The following is a 13573-nucleotide window of genomic DNA, read 5'->3' as shown; positions in this document are numbered from 1 at the left end:
AAAAAGATTTATTGAGACAGTTTTTTTTCACATATAAGTTGGGGGCAAAAGGAATGGGGCTTATAAACAGGAACCTGAAGGGGGAACCAAGGGCACAAGGTGGAACCCAAATAAAGAGTGAAATAAATAGAGGCAAGATGTGGAGCTGGGACAAGACTGACAAGACTATCACACAGTGATAACGTGGGGTGGATGCCATTAAAATGCCATTCATTTATACAGAGAGACAGAAAGCTGTGGGCCCGGAGCCCACTCTACCCTCTACATCTCAAGGAGGGTCTGTGACTGGGAGAGTGCCCCAGAGGAGTGGAGGCCCTCCCCAGGAAGGCCTGGCCCCAGAGGCTTGGTTAGTGTTTGAAAGCAGGAGGAAGGGACTGAGGTCCAAGAGGATAGCCTGGGGTGGCACTCTAGGGTAGAGCCTGGCACCTTCTATTGTCTTGGAAAAAACAGATCCCCAAGGACACCCATCCCTGGCTGTGCCAAACTCAGGAGACAGCTATATCAGGAGTTAGGGCTGGGGCATGAGCAGAAACCCCAGAGGCCATCCTCAAGGGTTAATTCCTGGGGAAAGGGCCATTAGCACCACCAGGCTCCAGGAAGATGAAAGAGGCCGAGACTCTGAGCCTCTCAAGGGAGGCTGGGGGCTGCCTGCAGAGACAGAGGGAAGGCAGCTGGTTAGGATAGAGTCCTACTCTAGCCCCAACCCCTCCCATCTTCTCAGAGAAGCCTCATTCTCATAGGACTGTGGGCTTTAACCCAATTCAAACTGAAAGGCAGTGTGGGTCACAGAGGAGGGGGTATCTTCTGGGGCAAGGACACTGGGTTTCTGCATTCCTACCTAGAACACAAATGGCCTCTGGCCCTTACCTCAGCCCCACTGGCCTGGCCCCGCTCCCTGCCACTGTGTAGCCAGGGCGAGGCCAGGTGGGATCATACGAAGACCTTGGCTAGGGCATCAGCACCAGCACTGGCGATAAGTGCCTTGCTGGGATGGCAGGCCACTGCATGGATGGCCTCCTCATGCTTCTTGCGGTGGGCTGTGATCTCCTGCACACACGTCTTGTTGTCTAGGCTCCACAAGCGCAGAGAGCAGTCATGACCTGCACAGGTGTGGAGCAGAAGGGTCTGTTACCAAGCCTCAGCTCAGATCTGGGTTGAATCCTTCCCCTGGCCTCATGGAAAGGCCTGAGACGGAGGCAGCTTAGCTCTCCTCCTCCCATGGCTCCGCCCTAAGCCCTTCTGTCCCCATCCTGTTAACCATTTTGCTATCCACCAAGCACATGTAAGGACCGCTGGAGGCCCGATGCACACAAATGGGAAGCTCTCAGACTGCAGGGTGACTATGAGCATCAACAGCTGAAAAGCGGTAGGGTGTGGTTCTGGGGCTGTAAACTGGTCTAGCCAGCCCAAGGCCCTGGGTTCTATCCCAAACACAGCAGGGGAGAAAGAAACCAGCAGACACTAGCTCTAGGTGATAGGCGAAAAGACATGGCTTAAGGGAGTGAAGCCTTCCAGGTAGAGGGATGGCCAAGGAGGGGCTGGGGCAAGCAGCCAGTGAGGGCTGAGAACTGCAGGGAACTGAGGGTGGAAGTGGAGCCAGCAGACTGCCTGGGCGAGGGTCTTTGCTGGGCGTGAGAGAGCATGATGAGCCTGAAGCTTTGCTTCTCAAGTTAGCCCAGCTCCAGGGCCTCAGATCTGAAGTTTGTCTGTATCAGGGCTGAGTCTGAAGCCACTGGGCAGGGAACAGGAGGCCTGGGGTGTAGCTGCTCAGTTAGTACATGACAATATCAGGCAGAACAAGCTGGGATCTGCTTACAGCCTCCACCACCACTGCTTGCACATCTGCACACACACGTGCACACACTCACTGCAGCGGACACTGGTCTGAGGACCTGTCTACCCATTCTAGAGTAGACAGCTGCTGAGCCTGTGTCTGAGAGCAGAGGGACCAAGTGTCCAAACGGAGGGGACCTGGGTCCATCACCTCACGCCTGCAACACAAGGACAACCCCTAGGCAGGGAGGGCACCAAGGCCGGTCGATGAGAATGAAGCAGAACTTCTGCATGTTCAAGAGTAGAGAGTTGCCTGCCATGGCTGCAGCCCTCCTCTGCCTCCAACCCTCCCGGGGAAGGGGCAGCAAGAGGGGCCCAACTCACTTCCTGACATCAAGAACACGCCATTGGGGTCCACGGCTAGGCAGGTGACTGCGTCCAGGTGGGCGACCATGGAATGCACGGATTTACCTGAGGGAGGGACAGAGTGGCTGGCAGTGGCCTCCCTCTACAGGCCTTGTCTGGGAAGGTGAGGTAGAGTCAGGGCTGAGAGCCTGTAAGGCTGACATCAGGATGTGGCAGTCTGAACGTGCTCTCCCCCTCCCACCCCCAGAACGCAGTGAAGGGCGAAGGACAAAGGCTGGGCTCACCCGTCCGATTGTCCAGGAACCGGATGCCCCTATCATCGTGCGCAGTGATGGTGAGGGGCTGGTTTGGGTGACTCACCACCTGGTTGATCTGTGCTGGGCCTGCAAGGTAAGTGGGGAGGGGAGGGGACTGAGGAGGGAACAGGAGGCCTGGAACAGCGGGAGGAGGGCAGGCCACTTCTGCAATTGGGGACATACTACCCAGCCCATCCTGTCAAGCTGGCTGGCCACCACTGAGCCTTGTTTCCTTCCTGCCTGTGGCCCCTGAGGGCACATGGGTAACATTCTGATCTCACTCAGAAGGAACTGGGGTCCTATGGGTGTTCAAACCCTATTCCCACTGGCCTGCCTGCTCACCACTGCTCCCTCGGGACTCCAGTGTGAGGAGGGCGCTGCCAGCTTCCAAGTCATAAAGAACGGTGTCACCAGAACGAAAGGAGGCCACAACATGAGCAGGCTCGGTGCTGGTGAAGGCCACTGAGGTGGGGATCCCGTGTTCTGAGAGCACAGAGAAGAAAAGGCTACTCAAAGAGCCAGTCTTACCCTGTGGCTGGAGGTCCTCTTCAGGAGCCACCTGAGCCCTGGGCTCTGCATCCTACTTTTGAGACAGTGGGGTCACTACTCACCTCCAGACATGGGGAAGGTACAGAGGCAGCTTGGACCACTGCTGCTGGGGTCCCAGATGCGGACGGTGCCATCAGCGGAGCAGGATGCCAGACGCTGGGAGGTGGGACTGAAAGCCAGCCCCCACACAGCATCCCCATGGCCTTCCAGGACGTGGCTCAGCACACTTGGGTCTGGGCAGGCCAGGAGGAAATAGGATGTTAGTGAAGGCCCAGGGGCTGCTGCTCTGCTGGGACGTGGGTGGCTGCCCACTGCCCATGAGCTCCTCTGGGTAGATTCTAGGGCACAAGAAGCAGCTCGGTAGCTTAGAAGATGAGGCTTCTGAGTTCACTGTCTCCCCAGGGCCAAGGTCAGCAGCTCAGGGCACCGGGGAGCAGCAGGAGCAGTGTTGTCTCTGTTGACCAAGGGCAGCCCTGTAGCCCTAGAGTGTCCTTTCTTGCTAGTTTCTCACAGCCTCTGCTGCTCAAAGGACCTTCTGTGGCCTCTCTGTCGGCTAAGACTCCACACAGAGGCTGGAGAGATGGCTCAGAGGTAAGAGCACCGACTGCTCTTCCAGAGGTCCTGAGTTCAATCCCCAGCACCCACACGGTGGCTCCCAACCATCTGTAATGAGATCTGGAGCCCTCTTCTGGCATGCAGGCAGACATGCAGGCAGAGCACTGTGTACATAATAAATAAATCTTAAAAAAAAAAAAAAGACTCCACACAGTTCTGGGTCAAGTCCATCTAACACCTGAAGTACGGCAGTTCACTTAGGACTGACCCTTGACCTTCCCAGATAACTGGTACCTTGACAGTAAATACAACTCTGTACTCGGCCACAACAAATTTAGCACAAGGCCATATTCAAGAGGAAAACAGCACTGGGAAGGCAGAGACAGGCAGATCTCTGTGAGTTCAAGGCCAGCCTGGTCTACAAAGCCAGTTCCAGGACAACTAGGGCTGTTACACATAGAAATCCTGTCTCAAAAAAACCAAAACCAAAACAAACCAACAATAAAAAACAGGATGGAAGTGGGGCTGGTCATGCCAGGTTTGGTTCCCAACACTCAAATGGTGGCCCATAGCCATCTGTAACACACACACAAATGCACGTAAAAGGAGTGAAAAATGGCCGGGTGCTGGTGGCCCATGCCTTTAACCCCAGCACTTCAGGAGGCAGAGGCAGGTGAGCCTCTGAGTTCTAGGCCAGCCTGGTCTACACAGAGAAACCAAACCAGACAAATGAAACATTTTTATTTAAGCAGACCTTGAGTTTCTTTCTTTTTATTTTTAGTGATTTATTATTGGTGTTTTGCTTAAGTGTATGTCTGTACAAGGGTGTCAGATCCCCTGGAACTGGAGTTGTGAACTGTCATGTGGGTGCTGGGAATTCTCTGGAAAAGCAGCCAGCACTCTTAACCACTGAGCCATCTCTACAACCCCTCAGAGCTAGAGTTTATTAAAAAGATATTCTTTTTGTAGTCCCAGCTGGCCTAAAACTCACACTGTGTAGACCAGGCTGGCCTTGAACTCACTAAGCTCTGCCTGCCTCTGCCTCCAGAGTGCTAGAATTAGAGATTGTGCACTACCACACTCAACCTACACTTTTTAAAAAATGTATTCAAATAATTTTTTTCATAAAATATATTGTGATCATATTCTTTCCCTCCCCAACTCTTCCAAGATTCTCCCACCTCCTTACCCACCCAACTTCATGCTCTTTTTCTCTCAAAAAAGAAAAACAAAAATCAAAATAGACAAACTAAAGACAGAGGATAAAAAAAAAATGCCAAAAATAAACAAAATTAAAAAAAAAAAATCAACCCCAACAACATGGAGTCTATTTTATGTTGTCCAACTATTCCTGGGTATGGGGCCAGCCCTGGAGTGTGACTGCTACACCCAGGGATACTGATCAAAGAGACTGACTCCCTTTCTCAGCAGGAATCAATCGCAAATAGCTTCTTAGTTAGGAATGGGACTTGGTGTCCACTTCTAGTGAAAGACATTTTTGTTTGTTTGTTTTTCAGACAGGGTTTCTCTGCATAACAGTCCTGGCTGTCCTGGAACTCCCTCTAGACCAGGCTGGCCTGGAACTCAGAGATCCACCTGGCTCTGCCTCCAGAGTGCTGGGATTAAAGGCGTGCACCACCACCGCCAGGCTGCTCCACTTAACTCTTAAAAGGATCAAAGACAAAGCCTAAACTCTCTGCCATGTAGTGTCCTGATGCCCCCTCTAAGCCCACTTCCTATGCTTGTAATAAACCCCTCCACTGACCCACGATAAGACCTTGGCCAGTCCCCAAGTACAGAGTCCACCAAGCTGCCAAAGCCCACTGTGGCCCTGACTTAGGCTCTCCTGTCTCTGGCTCCCCAAAAGGCCAGCTCATGCTGATTCTCAGATGCTGCACAAGCCTTCCTCACCACTGCTCTTCCTGCCTATCTCCCTCTGCCCCACCCACTAGAGCTAAATCAGACGGGGAGCCCTACAGAGCTACTTCCCAGGGCTGCGACACGAGGTGGGCGTGGCAGGGTTTGTCCTCACCGTAGCCATCGTAGGGGTCCATGTTGAGGTCCGGAACCTTCCAGCTGTGGATGCGGGCATCAGCCCCACCGCTGTAACAGTACTCGCTGTTGCTGCCCATGGTGACTGCCAGCACAGGTCCCCTGCAGAGTGCAAGGGCAGGTGATGGAGGGCAGCTGAGGCTCAGGCCTTCCTTGCTCATAGGAGCTGGAGGATCTCTCCTAGCTGTTTGGTTGTTTTTCAAGACAGGGTCTCTCGTGTAGCCCTAGGTGTCCTGGAACTCACTCTGTAGACCAGGTTGGCCTTGAACTCACAGAGATCTGCCTGCCTCTGCCTCCTGAGTGCTAGGGTGAAAGGCATGCACTGCCATGCCCAGCTCTCCTAGCTATTTTTAAAAATAGTTTAAATTTATTTGTTGTCACATATCACAATGTGCACGTGGAGGTCAGAACAATTTTTCCACCCTGAGGATCAAACTTAGGTTGTCACTGAGCCATCTCATCAGTGTCCTTTCCTAGGTAGTTTTTAAGGAGGCCAAAGGGAATTTGGCCTCTATCCTCTGGCAAGGCCACCTGGGAAAGCTGCCTGTCTCCTATCCTCTGCCTTTACTGCTCAGAAGGGCCTCAGTGAAACCACAATGGGCATCAACTGAGGTTCTCTCTATAGAGGCCCAGAACGGAGGCTGCTGCTCCAGGTCTCCAGGGCAGCAGGCGGCAGCTTAGCCCATGCTGCTGGGATCCCAGACTAGAACAGGCTCAGGCCTACCTGTGAGCACGGAAAGCATGAATCGGCTCCACGTCTAGGGCAGCATTTCTGTGGGAAAGAGGAACTCCGTCACTGAGACCCCAGGTCCTAGGGCCCTACCCCTCCAGGGTGGCATCCTTACTTCTTAGCTGTAACTGCCTTCTGCAGGTTCCACAGTTTAAGTGTGCCATCCTCAGAGGCAGTGAGCAGCGCTGACTGGCTATGGTGGAAGGCCAGTGAGCGGATGCCATCGTAGTGTGAGCGGAGAGTAAACTTGGGGTTCCATGTCTTCTTGAAGGCATCTTTGCTGTCAGACAGCTGGGGATGGGGAGCTGCCTCAGTGTCCTCTTGTATATCCCAGCACTCATACGGACACACTGATGCCACCCCATTCAGACTGGAACTGACTGGCCCCAGCCTGACCGCCCTTCTGCAGGCCAAGAAGAGCCCTTCACACACTCAGCAGGTTTCAGCAGCATGGGAGGTTCTGAAGGGGCCAGGGGAGCCTAACTCTTTGGGGCCTCACAGTTCACAGGCCCCTCAGGGACAGACAGGTCCTACATACACAGAACCAGGAACTCTGAGCATGAGGAGGGACATTAAGGCAGCCTGCCCTCCTCTAGGGACCAAGAGGCTCTTGATAGGCAGTGACAAGTAAGCAGGACTTAACCAGCACCAAGCAAGGAGAAAGGGACTGCAGAAAGAAGCTGCATGTTACAGGCCCTGGAAAGGAGCAGCAAGGCCGGGACACACACCATTCAGAGTCGTACCACACAAAAGGAAGCCAGAAAGGCCAATCGCAGGCAGAACAGTGGGTCCCACTCGGAAACCTGCACTTCGTTCATTCTAAGCCAAAGCCCCAGACAAATGGGAAGCCACACGAGGCTGCAGAGCAGTGGGATGACAGCTGGTCTTGGCTTCTCTAAGGAGGCTGGGATTGGGGGAAGGTGAGTGTAACTGCAGATAGGTCCTCAAGCTACAAAGCCCTAGGAAACAAGCCTTGACTGGAGTCTGAGACAGTGGAGGCCAGGAGACATGCTGTGAGAGGATGTGTCCTGCAAGGAGAAGCTGCTCACTGCAGGGGACTGCCAGGTTGGGGAGACACCAAGAGCTGTCAGGGCAGCCTTAGCACCTTCAGACCCCTTCACCTGGGCTCGGCTGGCATTTCTTTCATGATTCTTAGGAACTGGAGGATCTGTGCTCAAGTGGGTGCCCCACTCCCTGAAGACCCATGGGGCAGGTTGAGGAACCCTGCAGTACACTCCCAATAGACCCTACCTAGCCTCAGTTCTGCATTCTACACTAGCCTCCAACCTGACTGGGGTCAGTAACCTCATCATCTTCTGCCCTGGAAAATGCATCCAAACCCACCCCAGAAAGTCCCAGTGACCTGTCCAAGGTGCACAGCCCCGAATGCCAGCCACAAGGCCCCTTCATTCCAGCCCCTATTCCACTCACAAGAGAGGCCCTGAGTGAGAGAAGCATGGCTGGCAATCATCGTGCCACATCCCCAAAGAAAGCATGGGACGAAGAAACTCCTGTGCTTTTCAGAGCCTGCACCTCACGAGGTGTTTGCCAGGCACCCCTCTCTAAGGCATGGTGTGTTGACGCCTCTTGCTGGGGCTATGGAATGACTTCTCACAGTCCTCACATGAAAGGGGCAGGACCCAGACCTGCAACATGGTCACAGCTGAGCTAAGAACTGATGGGGCACCCCAAGAACTTACATCACAGCTGAGGTCGTTGTCATTGGTGACGGTGAGATCTGCCAAGTCCCCCAGGCTCACCTCCCCGCCCCCGATAGTGTCCATGATGAAGACGTCTGAGGAGAAGCCAAAGGAACCTGGTAGGGGGGAGGGGTGGGTGGGGCAGACAGGGCCAGGGAGAGAGAGAGAAAGGCAGAGAGAGGCAGAAAGGATGAGGAGCAAGGGAAGAGAGGCAGGAAGACAGGATCAAGAATTGCAGCTGGAAAGGAAGACAGGGACGACAGACAGACGGGAGGACAGACAAAAAGAGAGGGAAACAGACAGACAGACGACCTTTTGGGACAGGGAGCTGCAGACTGGAGACTAGGCCTTACCTCTGAGGACACAGAAATCCCGGACTTATCTCTGCAGCCCCCCCCTCTGTCATGGTACTGGTACTGGAATATGGGGCTGGAGATTACCTTCATGAGGCCGGGGCTGGGGTGTGCCAGGAGGTGGGACAGTCACTTTGGGGGGCAGCCCATCCACATCCCGGAGGTCAGCAAGAATTCCCTGGAGTTTGACTCGCCGGCTTTCTGCATGGATGAAGCATGAGCAAGAATCGCCCACCAGCTCTACCCAGTCTTTCAGGGAAGCCCACCCCACTGCTGCTGGCCTTCCTGCAATAGTGGGAGCTGTAAAGCACTGACCCCAGGGAGAGAGAGGCTGAGGAAGCAGACTGGCAGGGACCCAGTGAGAGGTGGCAGGCAAATCCCGGTTCTACCCTAGGCCCAGGGGACCCGCAAGGACCTTTTGGCCAAGAGTCACAGACAGGAAGACACAGTCCCATCCCCCTTCTCCACCATCAGTTCTCATCCTGCCCCTGCTTGAGCTGGCCAGGCACTGTACACTTGCTGTGAGGACTGGAGCCTGACTTCTGGCAGAGCCACTTGAATACAGCTTGGAGGGACTTTCCAGGGAAGGGGAAGGGCCTGGACCTGGCCTGGGCTTAAGCTATCCTTGAGCCATCTCAGGAAGTACATCCGCCTAGGCAGAGCCCCAGACAGGAAGCAGCTGAAGCCATGTGGGGTCAGATCCTGTCTTAGCCAGGCCTGTCAATCAGTCACCAACTCACCCAGCTCATGGGGGTTCCCCTCTGCAGCACAACGTCGAGGATCTGGAGACCCCTCTCCATCTTCTCCTGAGCCCAGGAAATCAAACTCATTGATGGCATCTTCTGAGTCATCTTCCTCATCCTCATCCTCCATTTCAGGCACTAGGGCCTTGGAAGGGAGCTAGGGTGGGAAAAGGGCTGGAGCTCAGAGATCAAACCCAGCCGCTTCCCGGGAAAGACCAGTCCGCAGCTCATTTCCCAAAGCCTAGATCTGGAGACTGCAGTGGGCCCTCCTCTACCACCAGCACTGGGCACTCTCATCCCTCCTCACAGCTTTGCTGGGCCCCTCCCTAACACATGGCTCTCAGGAAGTCATACGATACAAGCCCTGGGGGTATACAAAGACATACAATTGCAGGGGAAATGATCAGAACCCACTATTTCCACCCTGGGCATAAAGCTAACTGTGACGACACGCACTTGACACTCAGCTGTATGCTTGTGTGCAGCTGTATGTATGTATACAAGTGAGCTACAGGGCATGGGGGACAAGAACAGTGAAATGCACAGGCCTCTTGGAGTACAACAGTCATAGGGAAGATGGGTGTGACGGCTCACGCCTGAACTAGTGCACAGGAGGCTGAGGCAAAAGGATGGCCAAGAGTTCTGGGCTAGCCTCAGTTACACTGTGAAACTGTCTCAAAAGCAACCAAATGGGCTCAGAGACAGTGCTTGCCTGGCATGTGTGAAGCCCTAAGTTTGAGCATCAGTACCACAGAACACAAAAGCAAGTAAAGTGAAGATGAATCATTTCTGCTGTGAGGAGCTAAGAGGGCCAATTCCCAGAGGAAGCATCATCCAGACTCAGAAGACAAGTCCTGAGAGGCTTGCCTAACAAGCTTCAGGTCACTCCCCATCAACCAGGCGAAAAGACAGGTATGGCAGTGTGTCCTTGCAATGCAGTGCTGAGGAGAGGGAGGCAGCACTCTGAGGCCTGCTAATCAGCCAGCCTGGAGGCTTATCAGCAAGTCCAGGCCCAGTGAGAAACCTGCCTCAATAACACAAGGTAAGCCAGACATGGTGGTACAAGCCTTTAATCACAGCACTCACAGCACTTGGGAGGCAGAGGCAGGGGGATTATCATATCAAGCTCCAGGATGGCCAGGACCACACAGGGAAACTCTGTGTCAAAAACACAGAAACAAACTGTGATGGCTCTTCTTGGTTGTCAACTGACTACATCTGGAATTAACTAAAACCCAAATAGATGGGCACACCTGTGAGATTTTCTTTTCCTTTTTCTTTTTCTTTTTGGTTTTTCAAGACAGGGTTTCTCTGTGTAGTTTTGCACCTTTCCTGGAACTCACTTGGTAGCCCAGGCTGGCCTCAAACTCACAGAGATCCACCTGCCTCTGCCTCCTGAGTGCTGGGATTACAGGCGTGCGCCACCACTGCCCAGCGGGATTTTCTTAATTAAATCATCTGAAGTGGGAAGACCCACTTAGCATCTGAATCTTTTGAGGTGAAAAGATCCACCTTTAAATCTAGGCCACACCTGCTGGCACCTATAACAAACACGGACATGGAAGAAGAAACTTGCTCTCTGCCTGTCTGCCCTCACTGCAAGTCCGTTCCTTCACTGGCTTTAGAGTCTACTTCTAATTCTGGTGTATACTGAAGACCAGCTGAGACACCCAGCCTAGTGGACAGAGAAACTACTGGATTCTATTCTTTTTTAGTTTCTCAAGAGACAGTTTCTCTGTGTAACCACTGTTGCTGTCCTAGAATTTGTCATGTAGCCAAGGCTGGCCTCAAACTCAGAGATCCACCTGTCTCTGCCTCCTGAGAGCTGGGATTAAAGCATGTGCCACCACCCCATAACCCTGGTACTACTGGATTCTTGAACCTTCCATTGGTAGATAGTCATTGTTGGGCAGGCTGGACCACTGCCTGTAAGCCATTCTTCTTTCTATCTAGCTATCTATAGATTTATATTTATCTAGCTGGCTATAGATTTATTCTTTTTTTTTTTTTAAAGATTTATTTATTTATTATGTACACAGTGTTCTGCCTGCATTCATGCTTGCATGCCAGAAGAGAGCACCAGATCTCATTACAGGTGGTTGTGAGCCACCACGTGTGGGTGTTGGGACTTGAACTCAGGACCTCTGGGATAACAGCCAGTGCTCTTAACCGCTGAGTCATCTCTCCAGCCCCTATAGATTTATTCTATCAGTTCTGTTCCTCTAGAGAACTCTAATACACAAATAATAAATAAAGTAAAACACCAAAAATGAAAACAAACCAACCAACCCAAGAAACCACAAGGTAGATAGCTCTTGAGGAAGCAGATCTTTGGCCTCCACATGAAGTAGCACCTGCATACATATTCATCCTCTCTCCTCCCCCTCCCTTCTCCCTCCCTCCCATACATATACAAAAGAAAAGACGGGGCGTGTGCGTGTGCGTGTGCGTGTGTGTGTGCGTGTACGCGTGCACATTGAGGCCAGCCTGGTCTAGAGAGGGAGATCCGGGACAGTCCTGAGTGGGGATGGGGAGGAACAGAAGACTCCAGCATCTGAACCAAGGCACCAGGAAGCCAAGTTAGAGTGCCCACATCAAAGACACCCTTTAGCGCTCTGCCTCTTTCAGAGTTCCAGGTCTGTCATTCTGCTCCCATCAGAAGCCCATCTGGACAAGACCCTGTGCTAAGTCACGCTAGGGACCGAGTGGAGGTCAAGCCCTCCCACCACCACCTCAAGGGTTTGTCAGGGTCTAGAGAAGGAAACCCAGGAGCTCTGGACGCTGACAAAACACATACCCTGTAGCCCAGAAGACCCAGGGCTAGACAGAGAAGGGGTGCCTGGACTGAGTGGGAAAGAGGCACACCTGGGAAGTGCCTCCACCTCAGCACATCCTGCAGGTGGCCATCTACGAGTCCACTAGTGCTCTACTGTGGTCTGGTCCCATGGCCTGCTCAGAGCTGGGCTGGGAGGGGTTCAGCAGATGCTTAATGGGCAACGAAGGCCACACCATAACCAAGGACAGGATCCTGGAAACAGCACAGGACCATGGAGGCAGGACCATACTGGGTGCTGGGAGCCAGATGGGAGGACATGCTGATAAGGTCAGTGTCCACAAGCAAGGGTCCTGACCACACTAGCAGACTGGAACCCCGCAGTTCACACTGACTCCCCAGACCTCACCCAGGCCTGGGCCCAGGCATGTTTACACCATGCACAAATCTTTGCCGAGAGCCTGTGCTTCACACCCTTTTCAGGACATGAGGACAGAAAGCAAGAGTCACAGGTAAAAACATTCAACTCAGGTGGGGGCAGGCTAGCTGAAGGGGAGCAGCCCTACATGGGTCAGGGAAGGCCCAGGGCAGAGGGTAGGCAGCAGTGAAGAAGACTCACTCTCACACGCTGCTTCTTGTGTTGAACACTGTCTAGCTCATCGTCCTCATCGCTGTCCTCGTCCTCACAGTTCTGCAGGAAGGGGATCTGCTCCAGTACCGAGCCACCCAGGCGCTCCTTGCCATCTTTGCCTGCTGCATTTCTGCAGAGACAAGGAAGCAGACAGAGGGATGTCAGTGCTGCCAGGTGACAAGAGGAAAGAGAGGGAGACACCCCAGATATAGCTGAGCTCCCAAGCCCCAAGGAGCCTTGGCTTTGAGCATGCACCACCTCTTATTCAGCCTCTGCCATGTACCATCATCCCTGGGACCCTTGTACAGACCTATGGATGTGCCTCCCACCCACTGAATTCCAACCAAGGGGACAAGAGTACCCCTGAATATGTCTGCCCCACATCTTGCTGGCCAAGTGAGACATGAGCTAGGTAAGAAGACATCGCTGCCCAGCGCCCCTGCCCAGCGCCCCGCCCTAATCAGCCTGAGCAGTGGCCACTCCGCAACACCCAGTCACCCTATGCCTCACTGTCAACTAGCATGTCCCATCACATAGGCAGCACTCCTCTTCTGCCTCCTGGCTCCCAACACCAAGTGCAACGGCACAGACAGACTCAGATGCCTCCTTCCCTTCCTTACAGACACCCACCCTGCTTCCTGCTGTCCACTGCCACAGCAGAGCTGTCAACTGCCAGGACCCAGTTACTACTTTCTATGGAGATCAATACAGAGCATCCTCTCTGGCCATCCTGGACCACTCTCCTTTGAGGACTTCCTCCTTCCACACCTACCTCTGCTTCCTCCCTGGCTCCTGCTTCCTCCTTCAGCTCTCCTTGCCAATCTCTAGACCTAGGAGCCCTCGGGGTCCACAGTTGGATCCCTCCCCAAACATCAGTGCTGTCAACTGGGGAGATGTTCAGGGCTCCAAGCTACGACATGTGGCCTCTTGATGTAGGACATACAGGAACCTTACCCTCAACACAGATTCATCAACTCCCACCGTTCCCCTCAAATTCCCGATTTCAAAGGGTATCAATCCATTCCTTGGACTTCTTTCCCTCTCTCCCCCTA

General features: G+C 53.4%; 1 protein-coding gene across 4 annotated transcripts in view; it reads right to left on the bottom strand.

Moving 5' to 3' along the window:
- Positions 1 to 262: 262 nt before the first annotated feature.
- The window catches only part of Strn4 (striatin 4), a 24543-nt gene continuing 11232 nt past the window's right edge, over positions 263 to 13573 (bottom strand). For 3 of the 4 annotated variants that reach the window (XM_036176170.1, XM_036176186.1, XM_036176178.1), the window contains exons 6-18: positions 12510 to 12651; positions 9115 to 9274; positions 8462 to 8575; positions 8022 to 8137; positions 6437 to 6612; positions 6316 to 6363; positions 5572 to 5693; positions 3047 to 3217; positions 2778 to 2918; positions 2424 to 2522; positions 2158 to 2244; positions 868 to 1100; positions 263 to 648 (exon numbers count right to left, since the gene is read on the bottom strand). In XM_036176170.1, coding sequence (XP_036032063.1) covers positions 931 to 1100; positions 2158 to 2244; positions 2424 to 2522; positions 2778 to 2918; positions 3047 to 3217; positions 5572 to 5693; positions 6316 to 6363; positions 6437 to 6612; positions 8022 to 8137; positions 8462 to 8575; positions 9115 to 9274; positions 12510 to 12651 — 1546 coding nt within the window. In that variant the 3' untranslated portion in view covers positions 263 to 648; positions 868 to 930. The remainder of the gene's footprint in view (positions 649 to 867; positions 1101 to 2157; positions 2245 to 2423; positions 2523 to 2777; positions 2919 to 3046; positions 3218 to 5571; positions 5694 to 6315; positions 6364 to 6436; positions 6613 to 8021; positions 8138 to 8461; positions 8576 to 9114; positions 9275 to 12509; positions 12652 to 13573) is intronic. The other variant, XM_036176172.1, reaches the window with a different exon arrangement.

Source organism: Onychomys torridus, chromosome 1 (genome assembly GCF_903995425.1).
Source record: "Onychomys torridus chromosome 1, mOncTor1.1, whole genome shotgun sequence".
NCBI classification, from domain to species: domain Eukaryota; kingdom Metazoa; phylum Chordata; class Mammalia; order Rodentia; family Cricetidae; genus Onychomys; species Onychomys torridus.
The sequence above is the reverse complement of the archived record's forward strand: the minus strand, read 5'-3'. Positions and strand labels throughout refer to the sequence as shown.